The sequence below is a fragment of the Natator depressus genome, chromosome 14, assembly GCF_965152275.1.
Source record: "Natator depressus isolate rNatDep1 chromosome 14, rNatDep2.hap1, whole genome shotgun sequence".
NCBI classification, from domain to species: Eukaryota; Metazoa; Chordata; order Testudines; family Cheloniidae; genus Natator; species Natator depressus.
In genome coordinates, this window is record NC_134247.1 from 22,422,525 (window position 1) to 22,441,938 (window position 19,414).

The window sequence follows — 19,414 nt, forward strand, 5'->3', positions numbered from 1 at the left end:
ACCACTTAGAGAGAAAGATAAAATGAGTTTGCTTAACAGACAGTTGGTTTTTAGCTCATGTACTAAGCTCCAGGGGTCCCAGGTTCGATCCTGTCCACCACCGACCAAGATCTGTCAGTGTTACACTTGTCGAGGATAAACACTTGTCAGTGTTACACTTGTGTATGATAAACACCCATTTTTTTATGGTCTGTGTGTATATAAATCTCCTCACTGTATTTTCCACATTATGCATCCGACGAAGTGAGCTGTAGCTCACGAAAGCTTATGCTCAAATAAATTGGTTAGTCTCTAAGGTGCCACAAGTCCTCCTTTTCTTTTTGCGAATACAGACTAACACGGCTGCTACTCTGACACTTGTCGATAGTAGGAACTTTTTGCTAAATTTTTCCACTCCCAGTTCAGCTCCAGAGATTGTGGCAATGGTGGGACAGAGAATGTAGACAAAGACAAGTGCATTTTCAAAGCTTTTTGTTCTGCAGACCAGCTCTGAACGGGGCCAGATGACACAGTGCCCAGTAGGGTCGTCCAGGGTAGCCCTTTCAACATTGCTACAATCAAGGGAGCTGACTGAGTGAAGCAACAATGAGAAAGCCTAGGATACAGGCAGCCTATAAGGGATTGTTAAACTGTATTGCACTATTTGGCCAGTAGATGGCGCTGTGTGTAAAATACCTGATTTAAAGGAACCTTTATACCTGGCAGAGCCTGAGGGGATCTGGGACACAAGACTGTGACAGCCTAGCAGCAGGCCCGAGGCCACCTGCCACTCTGTGTTTCATGCCAGTAAAGAAGGAAAGTAGGCTGCAGGTGCCAGCTGGTAAGCCGCGCCCCCTCGACACCTGGTGTCTGTAGGGGAGTAAAAAGAACAGGAGGACTTGTGGCACCTTGGAGACTAACCAATTTATTTGACAGGTTTCAGAGTAACAGCCGTGTTAGTCTGTATTCGCAAAAAGAAAAGGAGTACTTGTGGCACCTTAGAGACTAACCAATTTATTTGAGCATAAGCTTTCGTGTATGCTGCTTTTGCCGGGGATAGAACAGGAATGGAGTCTTAGAACTTTTAGTAAGTAATCTAGCTAGGTATGTGTTAGATTATGATTTCTTTAAATGGCTGAGAAAGGAACTGTGCTGAATAGAATGACTATTCCTGTCTGTGTGTCTTTTTTGTAACTTAAGGTTTTGCCTAGAGGGATTCTCTATGTTTTGAATCTAATTACCCTGTAAGGTATCTACCATCCTGATTTTACAGAGGGGATTTCTTTACTTCTATTAAAAGTCTTCTTGTAAGAAAACTGAATGCTTTTTCATTGTTCTCAGATCCAAGGGTTTGGGTCTGTGGTCACCTATGCAAATTGGTGAGGATTTTTACCAAACCTTTCCCAGGAAGTGGGGTGCAAGGGTTGGGAGGATTTTGGGGGAAAAGACGTGTCCAAACTACGTTTCCCAGTAAACCCAGTTAGAGTTTGGTGGTGGCAGTGGAGATCCAGGGACAAGGGATAAAATTAATTTGTACCTTGGGGAAGTTTTAACCTAAGCTGGTGAAAGTAAGCTTAGGAGGTTTTCATGCAGGTCCCCACATCTGTACCCTAGAGTTCAGAGTGGGGGAGGAAACTTGACATGGTGGAAGAGTGGTGGGATTAACCTGAAATCATTTTGAGATCAATCTGAGATTTTTTGAACTAGAAATACAGATTTTAAAAGGGAAATTTTTTTTTTCCTTTGGAGCTGCTGGAAAGGAGGTCCAACTGAAAGCAGCTAGTTTTTTCTCTGCTTTGGGGCTAGAGCAGAGACAAAAGGGGATTATCTTTGTGAATTGCAGGTTTTCTTTGCCTGGAGGCAGGGTACTTAATTCCTGCAGGGAAATTCACAGTCTTCCAAACCAGAGTTTTTTTTTCCCTAAAAGTAAACGGGGGTGGGGGGGGTGTTCTACCCATTTGCCTGGAGACAAAAGTGGCAGAGGTTTTTTTTTTTAGGATTTTGATTTTTTTACAAGGAGCACAAGTTTGAAAAGGAATTTTTTTCCCTTTGGGCTGCTGGTAAGCAGGTTTCCAAGTAGTTGGAGGTTTTTTTGCTTTGATTTGGGGCCAGAGCAGAGACAAAGGGAATTGTCTTTTTCTGTAGGCTGACAATCACTATCAGAGAATAGGTATCTTATTCCAGCACAGCAAAATTTTACAGCCAAGTTTTGTTTGTTTATTTCTAAACCTCGGGTGTAAAGTTAGTTAAAAACAGAGAGGTAAAGATGACAGACACCAAGGCACTATACAAATTGGAGTTAGCCAAACTGGAGACAATGAAAGCTCTAGAAGCTGCTCACAGGAGAGCAATGGAGGCAAAGGACAAAGAAATGGAGGCAAAGGAGAAAGAAAGGGAGGCAGCGAAAGAGGCAGAACACCACCAAGCGGCTGCTCACAGGAGAGCTATGGAAGCAAGGGACAAAGAAATGGAGGCAAGGGCCAAAGAACTGGAGGAAAAGGAAAAAGAGAGGAAGCATGTGGAGGAGATGGAGAAGATAAAGGCTCAGCAGAATATACCAACAAACCCTAGCAATCCTTCTCCAGGTACCACTTCCCATCCCAGAAAGTTCCCCACCTACAAGGCAGGTGATGATACTGAGGCCTTCTTAGAAAACTTCGAAAGGGCCTGCCTTGGGTACAGCATCTCTACCGAGCAATACATGGTAGAGCTGAGGCCACAGCTCAGTGGACCCTTAACTGAGGTGGAGGCTGAAATGCCTAAGGAACACATGAACAAGTATGAACTGTTTAAATCCAAGGCGAGAGTCAGAATGGGGATAACACCCGAGCATTCTCGTCGGAGGTTCAGAGCCCTAAGGTGGAAACCAGATGTGTCATTTACCCGACATGCCTACCACATTGTGAAACATTCGGATGCCTGGATATCAGGAGCAAGTGTTGAATCTCCAGTAAATTTGCCCTTCCTAATGCAAATGGAACAATTCTTAGAGGGTGTTCCTGAGGAAATAGAAAGATACATCCTAGATGGGAAGCCCAAAACTGTAATTGAGGCAGGAGAGATTGGAGCCAGATGGGTGGAGGTGGCAGAGAAGAAGAAAACTGGTCGCAGTTGGAGCGGAGACCAGAAGGGACAACCCCAGACCACACCCTATTACCGGGGGCCGCCCAAGGCCCCACCTACCTCCCAAAGAACCCTCCACACACCTTATCGTCCCACCACCCCGTTCTCCAGCAACCCTCCTCGCCCCAGTGACCCGTCAGCTGGACGATGTTTTAAATGTAACGAGCTGGGGCATGTAAAGGCCAACTGCCCCAAGAACCCCAACAGATTACAGTTCATTGCACCGGAATCACAACAGAGGTCCGCGGGCGCAGATACCTCCCAGATACTCTTGGAGCGGAGGGAAACTGTGAGTGTGGGCGGGAAGAAGGTCACCGCGTGGAGGGACACTGGAGCACAAGTGTCAGCTATCCATGCTTCCTTAGTGGACTCCAATTTAATCAACCCAGAGATCCCAGTGACGATTCAACCCTTCAAGTCCAACGCTTTCGATTTGCCTACAGTTGCCTGTCCAGTACCAGGGCTGGTCAGGAACGTGGACTTTTGCAGTCTATGATGATTATCCCATCCCCATGCTGTTGGGGGAAGACTTGGCCAATCATGTGAAGTGGGCCAAGAGGGTGGGAATGGTCACCCGCAGCCAGGCTAAACAAGCCGTGAGGCCTAGCTCTGTTCCGGAAACTTCTATCAGGACCTGGTCAGAGGTGATGGACCCGGACCCCAGGCCAATGTCTGCAACAGCAGTAGTGGATCCAGTCCCAGAGACCCAGACGGAACCAGTCCCAGAACTGGAACCAGCCGAACAACCAGCACCAGACCCATTGCCAGCACTGACTCCAGTACTTGCAACCTCAACACCAGAGGGCCCCACCGACCCTGAACCGGCAGCAGCCCATAGTCTCTAAGGTGCCACAAGTACTCCTTTTCTTTTTGCAATTTATTTGAGCGTAAGCTTTCCTGAGCTACAGCCCACTTCATCGGGTGCATGCAGCGGGCGTACGGAAGCGAGAAGGTTTAACAGGCACCAGGCAGCTGGAGGCAGAAATGTACAGAAGAGGCACCTGTGTGGGTGCGACAAGGCGCCTGCGCGGGTACGCCTGATGCGCTGCTAACGCTGCCCCTTGCCTGTCTGACCTGGCCCCCGCCCCGCGACCCAGTGAAGCCCCCCGCGCCGGGGGGTTGTGTGATCTGCCCTCCCAGGGCAGGTGCAGCCCCCCCCCCCGGGGCGTATGCGACCTGCCTCTCACCCCAGGCTGCCTGAGGGGCAGGGCTTGTCTGATGCCACCTCCTCTCGGGCAGGACCCGGATGTAGATCCCTCCTCTCTGTCCCGTTCTGAGTCCCTGCGCGCGCCGTAGTCAGCTGACCTACCCCGGAAGCGCCCGGAGCCCGGCTCCGGACTCAGCAGCCCCGGCCGGCGGCAGAGCGGGGGCGGGCCGCGGCGCAGCGATGGCTCCGGACCCCTGGTGAGCGGGTGGGGGGCCGCGGCCCCTCCCCCCGGAGCCTTTGGTGTGCGACACCTGCGGCCCCCCCGCGAAGCGAGGCCAGGTCCCCAGCTCAGGGGAGAGACCCCCGGGGGGACCGCCCCCCCCCGCCCTGACGGGCTCTGCGGGGAGGGACGGGGCCTTACGGGGCAGGCCCGGATTTCCTGGGGGCACCCCTCTCCTCCCATCCCCCCTCCTAGGCTTGGTGTCCGTGACACTGGCCTTGCCCCGCGGCTGCCGGAGCTAGCGCCCAGGCCGCGCTGCCGGCATGGTCAGGGCGCGTTTTTTTGGAGGGGGCTGTATTATTGCAGGGGCCCGGTCCCAGAGCAGGACCCCCTGTGCTAGGTGCTGTACAAACCCAGAACAAATGCGCCCCACCGCCCAAAGAGCTGCCTATCCAGGTCGGGGCTGTTTGGTTAGTGCAGGCGTTCGCCATGGGAAGTGAACGGCTAGTCAGAATTAGGGTCACAGTGAACATTATACCTTTCCCCTTAGCCACATGGTGGGCCAGATTTTTAAAAGAACTCATCCTGTTGGAGGTAGGTTAGGGCTGAGCTCTTTTGAAAACCGGGCCCATAATGCTCTTAAGGAAAATTGAAACTATTGACCCTCCTAACAACCTCTCCCAAGCATTTAGGTCCATGGTGACGTTTACTTAATAGACTTGGATCCTGACTGATGCTTCTGTTCATAAACAAAAGCATAGTGTAAAATACTGAAACAAATATACGGTCTTAGCATTGTTCAGTTGACTTGGTTGGATGGGTATCGTGTATATTTCTGTGGGTGATGAAAGGATAACAGTAGATATAAAAAAGTTTGTTATAAATATATGTAATAGAACTTTGGAAGATTAAGTACATATATCAGTTCATAATTCCTATACAGCAGTTTCCTCTTTAAACAACTTTACAAAAAAATAAAACCACGAAATACCTTGGTGATAGGTAGGTAGCTATTATTCACATTTTACTTTATTATAGGTAAAGCTCACACCATTTCACTTTGCCTTACTTGCTTATTAGACTATCAGATAATGGTCTCTCTATATATGTGATTTCTATTTAAGTTGCTCTCTTTAGGAATCAGAGTAGCAGCCGTGTTAGTCTGTATTCGCAAAAGTGAGCTGTAGCTCACGAAAGCTTATGCTCAGATAAATTGGTTAGTCTCTAAGGTGCCACAAGTACTCCTTTTCTTTTCTCTTTAGGAACTCCGTTTAGTTAAAATGTATGTACCTCGGTAGTCTTGGTTAATGAAGAATTAAGGGAGCATACTGTAATTAAAGCAAATCTACATGGGTTTATGGAAAATAGATCTTGTCAAACTAACTTGATGCCTTTTTGAATGAGGTTTCAGGTTTGATCGATAAAGGTAATAGAGTTCTGTAAGGTATTTGACTAGGAATGGATTAAAAATTGGCTAACTGATAGGTCTCAAAATGTAACCGTAAATGGGGAATAATCAGCAAGTGGGTCTGTTTCCAAAGGGGTCCCTCAGGGATCAGTTCTTGGCCTTACTCTAGTTAACATCTTTATCAATGACCGGGAAGAAAACATAAAGTCATCACTTATAAGTTTGCAGATGGCACTGAAATCATATGAGTGGTGAATAATGAAGAGGACAGGTCACTGATTCAGGACCACTTGGATCCCTTGGTAAACTGGGTGCAGGCAAAGAGTATATGTTTTAATACAGCTAAATGTATACACTTAGGAACAAAGAATGTGGGCTATACTTAGAGGATAGGGACTCAATCCTGGGAAGCAGGGACTCTGAAAAAGATTTGGGAATAGTCATGGTAATAAGCTGAACATGAGCTCCCAATGTGACACTGTAGCCAAATAGAGCTAATGGAATCCTGGGATGTATGAACAAGGGAATCTCAAGTAGGAATAGAGAAGTTACCTTCCCTCTATATTTGGCACTGGTGCAACCACTGCTGGAGTACTGTGTCCTGTTCTGTGGCTAACAATTTAGGAAGGATGTTGATAAATCGGAGAGGGTTCAGAAAAGAGCCATGAGAATGATTAAAGGATTAGAAAACATGCCTTATAGTGATAGAAGGAGCTCAGTCTAGTTAGGTTAACAAAGAGAAGGTTAACCAAAGAGAAGGTGTGGCTTGATTGCAGTCTGTAAATATCTATGTGGGGAACAAATACTTAATGGGCTCTTCAATCTAGCAGAGATAAGTCTAACATGATCCATTGGCTGCAATTAGAAGCTAGACATTTTTAAATGAGGTTTACATTTTTGACAGTGAGTGTAATTAATCATTTGAACAATTTACCAAGGGTTGTGGTGTATTCTCTGGGATGGGATGGGAAGAGAGGTCCAGTGATGATGTCACTTCTCCTCTTTTATAGTTTCTTCCAGCTTGCTGGAAAGATCTATGCTTGTCACTCGAGCGTCCGCCCCCATTGGTCAAGCAGTCTCCATTGTCTATGTGTTCTGTCTGAGAAGTGTTCTGGGATGGCCTCTGGGAAAGTTGGATTCCCTTTAATGGGCCATCAGCAGGTCTTGCTACTCCTTTGTTGTACCTAGAAAGCTGGTTGTGGGTGTTCCTAACCTCACAAAATATTTCAGTAACACACTCATAGCAAAACGTCATAACTTCTCATACAATGATAGCACATACAATCCAACAGGATATTAATGTTCAACAGATCAAGACTTTTAAAATGCTTCAGAAGGCATACTTTGTACAAAACATATAATGATATGACAATGGGGAATATGGGGATTCCACTGTGCCACTCTCAGGTACAGAGTGTCACAGGTGCATCTGAGTGGGGTTTTTTTTTTCTTCAAATAAAAGGATTTAAATTGAAACACTTAAAAGATTTAGATGATGGAAAAATATAGTTGTCGACATATTATTCAAACAGTTCTTTCAGCTTATAGCTCCTTATGCACAAAAAGAATCCTGTGAAGTTCTGCACTACAGAATTTTTATGGCAAAATATTTATTTTATTCTGTTTCTCTTTGTTTCCTGGGGAATCTAGGCAGTTGTACAGTAGAGGGTGTCAACTTCTTAGGCAGTAGGGTATTGAGAGTGATGGACTCATCCTTTCCTCTTTTTATGTTTAAAATGAATGATAATGCTTGTCACTTATAGCAACTTTAGCCATAATTTCAGAACACATTACAAAAGAGAAAACATCACTATCCCCAGTTTATAGATGGGGAAGCTGAGGCACAGAGTGTAAATATACTGGCCAGTAGAAGACAATGAGTAAATGGCAGGGCTCAGGGTAGTCCAATGTCCTATTCACTGGAGCCAATTTCTGGCCTTCGTTGTACCACAAAACGTACTAAAGTCAGTGTGGCTGCCAGGGGCAAAGGAGGACTGAATTTTGCTTACTTTACTTTTAAGGTACTTCTATTTTCTAGCAGCAAAGAGATTTGGTGGAGTGGAAGGATGGTCTTGAGGCTAAAGCACAGGACTGAGTCTAGTCTTCTCAGTTTTGCCATGGATTTAGGGTGATTTTGGGCATATTCCTTCAACTCTGTGCTTCTTTATTTCATAGGTTCATAGAATTCAGGGAAGAAGGGACCATTAGATCGTCTAGTCACACCACTTGGGGTATGGTAGGCCATTAAAAGTTACCTAGCTACCCCTGTGTTGAGCCCAATAATTTGCATCCTTATCTGTACAGTAAGACAAGGGATACTTCACAGGTGGGAACGGGGAGGTTTTGAAGCTAAATTTATGAATGTTTTCATAGTACTCAGAGATCCTTGAATGAAAAGTGCAATACATGTGCAAAGTTTTAATATTAGTGATGGGCAAGAAAGAAATGCCATAAATCAGGAATTAGACTTTTGAAGTAAATTAGCTAATTACAGAGTTGCTCTGGATACTTTCCAGTCATGATTAACCTTTTGAGGCCGGGCCTTCCCTCTTTACTTCTTTTTCAAGTTATGGCATGGAGCCCCCTGTGACGTTGCAGTCCATATGCTTTATAAAAATATGTTTATAAGTGTGAATATGATGTAACTGGAATATGCTTTATGCAAAAGGTCTCTTGTAAGGTATCATTACAAAGCTTATAATCTACTGAGTGTGTTCATAGATTCATACAAATAGGATCATTCTTGTATCTGAAACTAGGAATATGAAGTATGACTCTGAGGTCCTATTGTAATCATGCAAAGTGTGGGTCATTAATGGTAGTTTAGAATCTTGATGGCTCCCAGTGATTAGGACAATTGACTGTAAATGGCTCTGTTTACCTGCAAGCCTCCACTGTATTCGTGTGGGCCATCCCTGGAAGAATGAAGGGGGTCTCCGAGGACATGTGAACATGTCACCTGATACTGGAATCCATCTTAAACCTGGTGCTTTTCCATTTAGAAGGAGGGGTGGAGGCCCAGAGAGAGAGACAGAGGATTCCCGCCTTTGCCAAAGTTATAAAAGGGGGTGGAGCAGGACAAAGGGGGTCCCGGTCATGAGAGAGCCCCTGTTTTTCACCTAAGATGCCTGCTGGAACTAACAAGAACTGTACTGGGGAAAGGATTGAGCCCAGATTAGGAAGGAGTCTAGTCTGTGAAAGAAGATTATTGGAACATCTCTGAGGGTGAGATTTACCTGTAAACAGTTTCTTAATGTATTAGGCTTAGACTTGTGTTTTTTGTTTGGTTGTTTTTGTTTTGCTTGGTAACTTACTTTGTTCTGTTATTACTTGGAACCACTTAAATCCTACTTTTTATACTTAATAAAATCACTTTTGTTTATTGATAAACCCAGAGTAAGTGATTAATACCTGGGGGAGCAAACAGCTGTGCATATCTCTCTATCAGTGTTATAGAGGGTGGACAATTTGAGTTTACCCTGTATACGCTTTATACAGAGTAAAACAGATTTATTTGGGGTTTGGATCCCATTGGGAAGTGGGTGTCTGGGTGCTGAAGATAGGTGACTTGCTGAGCAGTTTTTGGTTAAAGTCTGCAGCTTTGGGGACATGGTTCAGACCCTGGGTCTGTGTTGCAGCAGGCTAGCGTGTCTGGCTCAACAAGGCAGGGTTCTGGAGTTCCAAGCTGGCAGGGAAAACGGGCTCAGAGGTAAATTCAGCACATGAGGTGACAGTCCCAGGCGGTCTCTCTGACCAAACCTGTCAGACCGCCTTCATTTCATTATGCGATAATTGCCACACCCAAGATGCATCTTAGCTTGAAGGAATGACGATACATATGTAAAAATTCTTAATGATCCCCATCCCTATGGGACCATCCATAATCTTAAAAAAAAAAAAAAAAAAATAGCCCTGACTCAGTGTGTTGCTGTGTTTTCTTAAATCAGAAGAGCTAACATTAATAGTTATTACTGTGACTCACTCCTAACTTAGCTTTTTAGCACTGTCATGGCAGGAATCGGTGACTCATACTATAAGGCTACTGGTCAGTGTATAATTTACTTTACATTATATTTTTGTAACTGTATCTTTGGGCTCAACAAAGGCTTATCTGCCTCAACAATGCAAACCAGCACTGTAAATATCAAACAAAATAACTAGCTGAGGGCTATCATTGACTTTCTTCTGTGTCAGCAATGGGTATCTTTAATGATTGGAGGAAAGTGTGAAGGCTTTTTGCACCCCGTGAAACCAGGGTGTCCTCAGAGTTCTACAAAAAGAAAAGGAGGACTTGTGGCACCTTGGAGACTAACAAATTTATATGAGCATAAGCTTTCGTGAACTACAGCTCACTTCATCGGATGCATTCAGAGTTCTGCAGTGGGAGCGCCTCCCCCCCCCCCCGGGGTACCCTTGGAGACTTCCGCACTGCAGCTGGGATTGTGGTTCGCTGTGTGGGTAGACCAGGGGCAGGCAAACGTTTTGGTCTGAGGGCCACATCAGGTTTTCAAAATTGTGTGGAGGGCCTATTAGGGGAGACTGTGCCTCCCCAAACAGCCAGGTTTGCCCCGACCCCATCCAACTCCCCCTCCCCTCCCCCCCCGGGACTCCTACCACATCCACCACTCCCTGTCCTCTGCTGCCCCATCCAACCCCTTCTTTCATTCCTGACTGCCCCCTGGGACCTCTGCCCCCATTCAACTCCCCTGCCCCCTTAGTGCGCTGCCTGGAGCACCGGTGGCTGGCGGTTCTACAGCTGGAGCCAGCCACGCCACTGGCAGCACAGAGACCGGGTCAGGCCGGGCTCTGCAGCTGCGCTGCCCCAGGAGCTCCCAGCCCCGTCGCCCAGAGCATTGCGCCAGCCGTGCGGTGAGCTGAGGCTGCGGGGGAGGGGGAACAGCAGGGGAGGGGCCGGGGGCGAGCCTCCTGGGCCAGGAGCTCAGGGGCCGGGCAGGAGGGTCCCGCGGGCTGTATTTTGCCCACCTCTGGAGTAGACAGATGTGTTAGTGTGCTAAAATCATGTGGCTGTGGTGGAACAGGCTGTAGCTAGGGCGAGCCACCCAAATATGTACCCGGGGGATGAGTGTGATTGTACTTGAATGACTAGCCTGAGCCGCTGTAGCCACAGTACTAACTTTAGTGCACCAGCTGGAGCAAAGCTAGCATGGGTCTGTCTACCGGTAATGGGAAACGCTCCCAGCCATAGGCTCTGACTCTGTGGGTGCTCTGGAGCTCAAGCACGCATGGAAAAAAATAGGGGGTGCTCAGCACCCACCAGCCACAGTGGTTCTGGCCCAGGGGCTAGCCGCTGATCAGCTGTTCTGCGGGACCCAGAGCTGGCTGCTGATCAGCTGTTCGGCTGGCGGGAGGCGCTTGGGGGAGGTGGAGAGGAGCGAGTGGTGGGCTTGCGGGAGGGGCCTTGGCAAGAGGTGGAGTGGGGGAGAGGGCGGAGCAGGGGTGGGAAGAGGCAGACTGAGGGTGGGGGCTCGCGGGAGGAGCAAGGGCAGGGCCTTGGGGCGTAACGGGGGTGGAGCACCCACAAGGGGAAAAATAGTGAGTGCCTGTGCCTGCAGTGTTAGACTTACAGCGTCTGTGTTTTCTAAGGGTATGAGATGCGCCGCTTTGATGCATGGCTCACCCAATGCTTGCACCTATCCCCTCTCTGTAAAATTTCCATGACAATGAAAGAGGCTTCAGTCTGCTTTGTTTTATGTAAATTAGGTGTAGGCCTGATTCTCCTCACAAGCTACCACTGTGGCCCTTGGTTGAGCAAAGTTTTCATGTCCCTGCGATTAGCCAACCTCACATTACTGAATCTGTATAGCACAGCATCCTGACACTGTTCATTTAAATCCCTTGCTGAGACTTTAACATGCACTGATTCAGTGCTGTCCTGTCCTCACTGGGATGGGTGCATTAGAAATCCCTGGGGGGATGGGTGTTCGGTGTCCCTGCAATAGGTTGGTTGCTTTTAGTAATTTGATGAACTAACTCTCTGAGGCTTGTGGCAGTGGGGTGTTTCCCACTGTATCTTGGGATCTCTAGTGATTCTGACTGCTTGCAGTGACACTTTCTATCCAGCAGGTTATGCTAGGTTGTCCGGAAGCACTCCTACCATTAAGTTGGCTTTGATTTTTAAGACAGACCTGTTTCTTGCATCTGCTTTTCGTTCGGCTTTGTCATAGTTTTTCAGGGGCTTTTTTGTGGCAGACACTCTAGACACTTGATTAACAAAGGAGAGACTAAAACCAAGATCCTTGGCACAGAGATGACTGGGGAGACTTTTCTTAACTGTCTGAAATCTTTCTGTTTATAGGTTGTCGATGTACGATTCCACCTGTCACATTGCGCAAGAGATTGCTGAAAAAATTCAGGAACGTAACCGATGTCAAAGAAATGGTGAAAATTCAACGAAGGTACCATATCTTCATGAAAGATCTAACGTTAAACATCTCTTTTTTAACTTAGGTTTTGTATTTAATTATAACAGACTCTAATACAATGGTAAAGTTGAGAAACACACATTCAGGAAACTCCAAATTTAGGTTTCTATGATGGCTCCTCCATTTCTTGTTGTCTTCAGATCAAGACTGGATATCTTTCTGGAAGAGATGTTTTAATGAAACTCACATTACTTGACTTAATGCAGGGATAACTAGGTGAAAGTCTCTTGCCTATGTTGTACAGGAGATTGGACTAGACCTTAAAATCTATTAATCTAATGCAACATTTCATGCCCTGTGTGGTTTTTTTATGGTATGTCGTTAACATACGGTACGTTTACTAAGGTTTACATAAGGAAAACAGGAACAGAGCTTTTGAATAAACTAACTTTTTGAATGTCCTTAAATTCTATGCTTGACTTCTCCAACTTCAGCCTTTTGGTGAATGCTAGTTTTCTTGCACTTAATGCCACTGGTTTATTTTACAAAAATAAGAACTGAAGTTCTTAGTGGTGCATGTCCAATATTTTGAATTGCTCTAGGTTGTTGTCAGTCAAAAGAGATCTACTACACATTAAGAAAACGCGCCCCTCCCCCAACCCCACCTCCAAGCTCTTGGATAAGGGTGCCAGGAAAACTGCATTAGAATGTATGCTATTCACTTGCCAGCTTCCTGAATTTGAAGTATAGAGCAGATTTTCAGGCTTGGGTTGTTTCTTCCTCATTTGGGGCTATAAACAGCCGAATATGACGTTTCTAGATTCAGTCATTTTTGAGTTGTGCAAGTCCAAAAATATCAGAAGAGCAGAGTTTCAAATGTTTGACCTGCATGAAAAGGAGACTTCAGTGCTTAACCTGTCACTGTTCAATTCTCCACTTTTGCATTAATTCAGGAGGAAAATCATAGACTACTCTCTTTGGAGTTAAACTTAAAATCATAGGCCTGATCCTGCAAAGACACATGCACATGCCTAGCTTTACATACCCTGACTTCCCCCTTGACAATGTAAAATTGAGCATGTGCATAAATCTTTATGGGATCGGGCAAAATGTATTTTGCATTTTAAAAAACTAAAGCTAATCTAAATTCATTGTCAGGGCATATAGCCTGCAGCGTGTCACTTTGATTAGACAATGAATTGAGATTAGCTTTAGTTTTTTTTAAAATTGAAAAATAACAATTAACTTAGTTCTGTTCTGATGCTCCATTACTAAGCTTGTGGGCTTCAGACTCAAAGGGGAGCTAGAAGTGGGGTATGGAGCATCAGTAGTTAAAGCAAAAGGGCATGTGGTAGAAGAGCAATAGTCTAATTGTGAATTTTGTACGTGGTTTGTATGGCAGTGGGATTCCAAAGCCTGTAGGCAGTTCTTTATAATCTGGGTTTGGAGTAACACAGTAGACTGTCCCTTGGAGTGTCCTGGAAATGGAATTTTGGGGCTTTATTGAAATAAGAGACTTTTACCAAAATAGCTGCTTTTTACAATGATCTATTATAATGATCCTGAAGGCTTAAGAACGGCCATACTGGGTCAGACCAATGGTCCATGTAGCCCAGTGTCCTGTCTTCTGACAGTGGCCAATGCCAGGCATCCCAGAGGGAGTGAACAGAACCGGTAATCATCAAGTGATCCATCCCCTGTCACCCATTCCCAAAGTACAGTCACTTGGCCTCCTGGCTGAAAGGGGGAGGGGGAGAAACAACCCCCAAACAAAAATCTCTCATGAAATAAGAACAACCAAGAATCTTAGGCTACACTACAGCTTAAGTCAATATAATTTACGTTGCTCTGGGGTGTGAATAAGCCACCCCACCGAGCGACGTAAGTTACACCAAGCTAAGCACTGGTGTGGACAGCGCTATGTCCGTGGGAGAGCTCTCCCATCTCTCGCTCTCTACCACTTGTTGGGGGTGAATTAACTAAGTCAATGGGAGAGCTCTCTCCTTTTGGCTTAGGCTCTCTCCTGAATCAGTGCAGCTGCACCGCTGTAAGCTCTCTAGTGTAAGCTGCTGAAGAACTCTTCAGTCACTGCTGGCGTAGTCCCCTGGGGCCAGTGCAGCATTGTGCCCACAGTCGGTCCTGCAGTGCTTTGGCTTCCACCACTTCCCAGTCTTCAGAACTTCACTATTCTTCACCTTCATTTCTGTAAACTCTCAGAAATCTTATCCCAGAGTTCAACCTGAAAGTGGCTCCAGACTGTGACACGTTCCCGAGCCCAGGCAGCTAACAGGATAACGTCAGAACAATCCTTGCTGAGTTTTTATGCAGCTTTTTCCTAAATGAGTTGTTACAATAAATATCCCCCTCAGACATGTCAAAACCCCATCTCAGCTCTCACTCACGAGGGACAGCCCTCATTTTAGATACTAATTTACCCCCTTAGCCTAGTGTTCTCATTGAATTGTTTCTTGGTCAATGTCCGTAATTGTAATGAAATGAATCCAATTTCAGTGTTTTCTATTGTCTGTCTCTCCTTTGTTAGTCATTAATCTGGTTCACATTGGGCTCAGAAGTTCATTAGCCCTGTCACGTCCTTGTGCATATAGTTTCCATAGTTTTGCGCAGTTACTCTTTTCTAGGAACAGTGCTAACTTAATTGTGCTAGAGATTTCTTCCTAGATCAATTTTACCATTGTTTTAAACAAGATTGTAGAATTTCCCATCCCTGCCCCTCAGGGAAACTACCAGAACCCTACTAGTTACAACTGTATTGCAAGGTAACACGGTTTTAAATCCAGTGTGGACAGTATTGTTTTGCCATGTTTAAGCCTTGGTAGATCCAGTCATGTTTTAACTGTGAACAGAACAGAAGAGCTACATGTATGCTTAGGATTGAATTGATAACTAGGCCCCAGTTTATTCAAGTATTTGGAATCACAATTGCCATTAACTGTCCCCTTTGTAGTCAGTCTCAGCAAAGAGGTTCTCAGTTTCTTAATTTGGGAAGGTACGTAAGCATGTGTCTAACTCTAAGCGTGTGCTTCATCCCATTGAAGTCAGTAAGATTATTCTCATGTTTAGGATTATTCATGTACTTAAACACCCTCCTGAATCCTGGCTTAAATGAAGTAGGGAGATTGATTTTGGCCTCTGCCCCGAGTGGTTGTTCTCTAGGTCAGTGGGTCTCAACCTACTGACCACTGTGGGCCGCATATGAAGCTCTGTGTTATATGGGCTGCATCCACACAATAGATCTACTACCTGTGTGGCCCTGAGGGTGTCAGATGGGCTGCAGCTGTGTGCTGATTAGGCCTTGGGTTGAGAACCACTGCTCTAGGTCCCGGCTGAGGTATATTATTTGGTAGAGACCAAGGCAGGATGGAGAGGGAAGCATGAGTATGAAGTTCACAGTGATGCCTGCTCTTGTAGCTGTTCTGAACATAGTCCGGTAGGGCTCTCGAACAGAACCAAGCAATTCCAACCCCCCCCCCCCCCAAAAAAAAATTGCTATAATGATCTTTTCCCCAAATCGCAGAAGCGTTTAAATTGTGCAGCCACATTCACTCCCGAAGTGCAGGCAAAGCAAAAACTGTTACTTGTTTAGTTCATCAGTATTTATACGGGCCAAAGTTCTCGGACTTGCATCATCTCATTTGCTGTGATGTTTGGCTTAAAAAAAAAAAGTGGGCGGGGGGGCTGCATCAGTGTTGTCTAATGGCTCTCTTGTATTGTAAGCTTTGTAGCCTGTGTATTATCAAAACATTACACAGTCGGATAAAATGCTTTTGTGAAGAAATTTTTCCATGTTTTGTGTTATAATGGAGTAAAAGGAATTTGCTCTCAGAACAGTTAGAGACAAGTATTGGCAGTGTTTGATTCCACTGTAAACAAACATCCAGCAATGAAATATTTGTTATGATAACAAGAACTCACGTTGAGAAACACATGGCTGATCAATCATACTTGCTGTGGCTAGTAAATGTTTTAATAGAGATGTCTTTGTATGGTATTTGTGTGGTACAAGCTGTCAACAAGATCCTGGTTTTTATGGTGTTTTGCCACTAGTGTGATGTGACCTCCCCCCCCCCCCCCCCCCCAAAAAAAAGCCCTATGTTTATAATTGAATAGAAATGGAGTATAAAAGCTAAGGTTAAAAAAGGCTGTAGGGTGAGGCTTTCACAAATGCTCAAGGATTGGTTAACCCTAGTCACGCTGAAGTCAACGATCAAACTCCCATTGCTTTCAGTGGGAGCGAAGTGAGGCCAGCATGCAGTCTTACCTTGTAGGGCTTTTTAGCTGGGGGGGAGGGAATCCCTCTTGATGGATGGTGTTGATTACTTACCTTTCATTATACTGACATGGCGTTCTTCCCAATCCCCCCTGTGCTCTGGCAAGGTAGGCTGGATAAGGTTAATGCAGCATTTCCCAGAGAGAAAGGTGCGGGAGATGTATCCATGAGAAGGCCTTTAACAACACCTGGCAGGGTTGTGGGGGCTTGCAATTGTGTTTGTTGTCCTGAAGGGTCACTCAGCTTTGAAAAGTGGGGGAAATGTTGCTTAAATGATTGCCTGGGTGTTTTTCAGTGGCACAACTATTATGCAAATCTCTCCTCTGGCTACTTACCCTCTGAACTGGCTAATCACATGCTCACTTCAAATATGGCTGCCTCAACATCTGACCCACTCTACCATCTTCATACCTGGGAGGGGTACAAGTCTCAAAGGGGTTTCAGGCTCCTGAGCCTAACTTCCAGTGAGGCACTTCTGGAAACTCCACCAATCACCTCTGTGCTGATATCAAGTACACTACGTTACAAGAATCCCCAGTAATGGGGAAGTGGAGGTTGGACACCTAACTGCCTTTTTTGCCTGACAAAATGCCTCTCAATCTTCCTCAAGGGGAGCAGACAGTCATTCTGGGGCTATTGAGAACACTGGGGTTAGCTGTCAAGGGGTAGAAATTGATGTGGCCTAGTTTGCCGTGAATGGGGAATTCAGAGGGAAGTGGCCATTTGGAGCGTAGGAGTGAAGGGAAAAGCAAGCTGTCCTGCTCCCTGTTTACTCCATAATGCATGTATCCCAGTCTTATTTCTGCTTTCTCTTTGAGTGATCACCCACAGTACAGTTATTGCCTTGCAAACAAGAGGCACCTTCAAGCGCATGCAAGCCTGTAACTTGGGTGATTACCAACTTAGTTGCAATCATGTGTGCTTTTCCTCTAGTTAGCAAAATCAAAGGGAACAATATTCAGGACAAGCGGAGGGAAAATGTAGACTTTTCTACAGAATAAAGGTAAAAAGGGTGAGAGAACTCCAAGGTAGCCAGAACATTACAGTACTGTTGTTAGCTTGCTTGGAGGAGGAGAATTTTTTTTACAATGTTTACAGTAGAAAAAGATAAATCTAAGAACCTCATGCAAGCAACAGGAATACAAATTATTACAGTCAATAGTGCGGAGAGGCCAGGAGTCAAGGATGAGTAAAGATGGTAAACAGTGTCTGTCTATTCATTTAAATAGAAATGAAATTACAGATCTGGAAGTTACAAGAGAACTAGTGGAAGGAATCTCTGAACCTCTGACAGTAACCTTCCCTAAAACACAGAAGCCAGGAGATCTCTGCCTACAGGCAAAGGCAGCATCCATATTTCCCTTAAGAAGCAGAATAAAGAACCAGGAAATTAACTGGACAGCAGCAAAATATGGGCAAAATATTCCAGCACATAGGGGAATTAATTTGTGAGGATTTGAAAAAAAATCTCATAATTAGTATGAGTATATTAAAAAACTGGTTGCAAAACCAATGTTAACATAGAATTGTTTTCTGAAAAAATCCCAAACAGCACCGCTTGTGCACAGCTGAGCTCAGCACAGGCTTTTCTCAATGTCAGAGGGAATCCTGCTGTGGGGTTTGTGGGGTTCTGCATTGGATTATTTGAATATGGATGTCTGTATGGCTACACTGTAATCTGGTAAAAAAAACAAAAAAAACAACTGTTTTTGTTTTTTCCTTCAGCTTAATGTGACAATCCGATCATTGTTGCAGAATCTCAAGGTAAAGATCGACCAGCTGAAGGACTTATTGCTTCGAGCTATATCAACACGTCAGATGTATCCATGTAAACAGTATCTCGCTGTTCTTTCTCATACCGTAGGAGTGGGTGGTAGAACAGGCTCTTTTGGAAAGGAAGTTGCAGTTAGCCCCATCCTCCCCTCAACGCCAGGAGGCCCCAATTACTAAAATGTTGCCTGCAATCTTGATTTCTATTTCAGGGACAATGCACTCATTTTTTAGTGTTGTAGTGACTCTGCTGGGATATCTCCAGGGTGTGACAGACTAACATTGGCAGCTCTGATGCTCTTTGTTTGAGACATAATTGGCCGTGTATTTTCTTACGCTCCTCACGATTTCGGTTTAAAAAGAAGTTGCAGGTTCCTGTGCTCGCAGTGCTATCCAGCAGCCCTGTGTGAAACAAGTGTCCAAATTTGGAGCTCCTCCCACACACTGGTCTGGTGGGAAGTAAGGTTGCTGTGCAGCAGGCATGGCTGTCTCCATCAGGGGAGCTCAGCAGCAACCCTGATCAAGTACAGTGCTGTTAATGTGAAGGAAACGTTTCTCTGCCCTTCTGGATGGAAGAGTTGGATAGTCCTAGAAGACATGCTAGGAATGTGTAACTTCTTCCTCATTCACCTGTGCTCTGGATTTCATGTCCTGACCTAGTCTTTCCTGCACACAGCTGGAAAAGCCGTGTGTAAGAGGGGCAAGCAGATAGCAGCCCAATAGCATTTGTATGGGTCTGAAAATCTCCTGTACCAGTACAGGTGACCCAAAATAGAGACACATAGCCAAATTCATCCTAGTGTGACTCCACTCACTTTAATGGGGTATAGTAGCTGGTGAATTGGCTCTGTCTTTATAGAGTGGGTCACTTGCTTAGTTCCATTAAACTGCTACAACCAATTATATCTTCTGGCCTAAATTTGCAAAAATGAGTAGTGATTTTCAGTGCCCAAGTTGAGGCATCTTCAGTGGCCTGATGTTCAGAAAGTGCCGAACATCAAGAATCTGAAAACTAGACCTGTTCAGGGTACCTCAAATTCGGCACCCAGAATCACTACTCACTTTTGAAAATTTAGGCTCCTTTGTTTAATTAGGA

General features: G+C 45.3%; 1 protein-coding gene across 2 annotated transcripts in view; it reads left to right on the forward strand.

Annotated features, from left to right (window-relative positions):
• The first annotated feature begins 4,377 nt into the window (after positions 1-4,377).
• STX8 (syntaxin 8) overlaps positions 4,378-19,414 on the forward strand; it is a 355,548-nt gene continuing 340,511 nt past the window's right edge. For both annotated transcript variants that reach the window (XM_074972030.1, XM_074972029.1), the window contains exons 1-3: positions 4,378-4,506; positions 12,194-12,293; positions 18,274-18,368. In XM_074972030.1, coding sequence (XP_074828131.1) covers positions 4,490-4,506; positions 12,194-12,293; positions 18,274-18,368 — 212 coding nt within the window. In that variant the 5' untranslated portion in view covers positions 4,378-4,489. The remainder of the gene's footprint in view (positions 4,507-12,193; positions 12,294-18,273; positions 18,369-19,414) is intronic.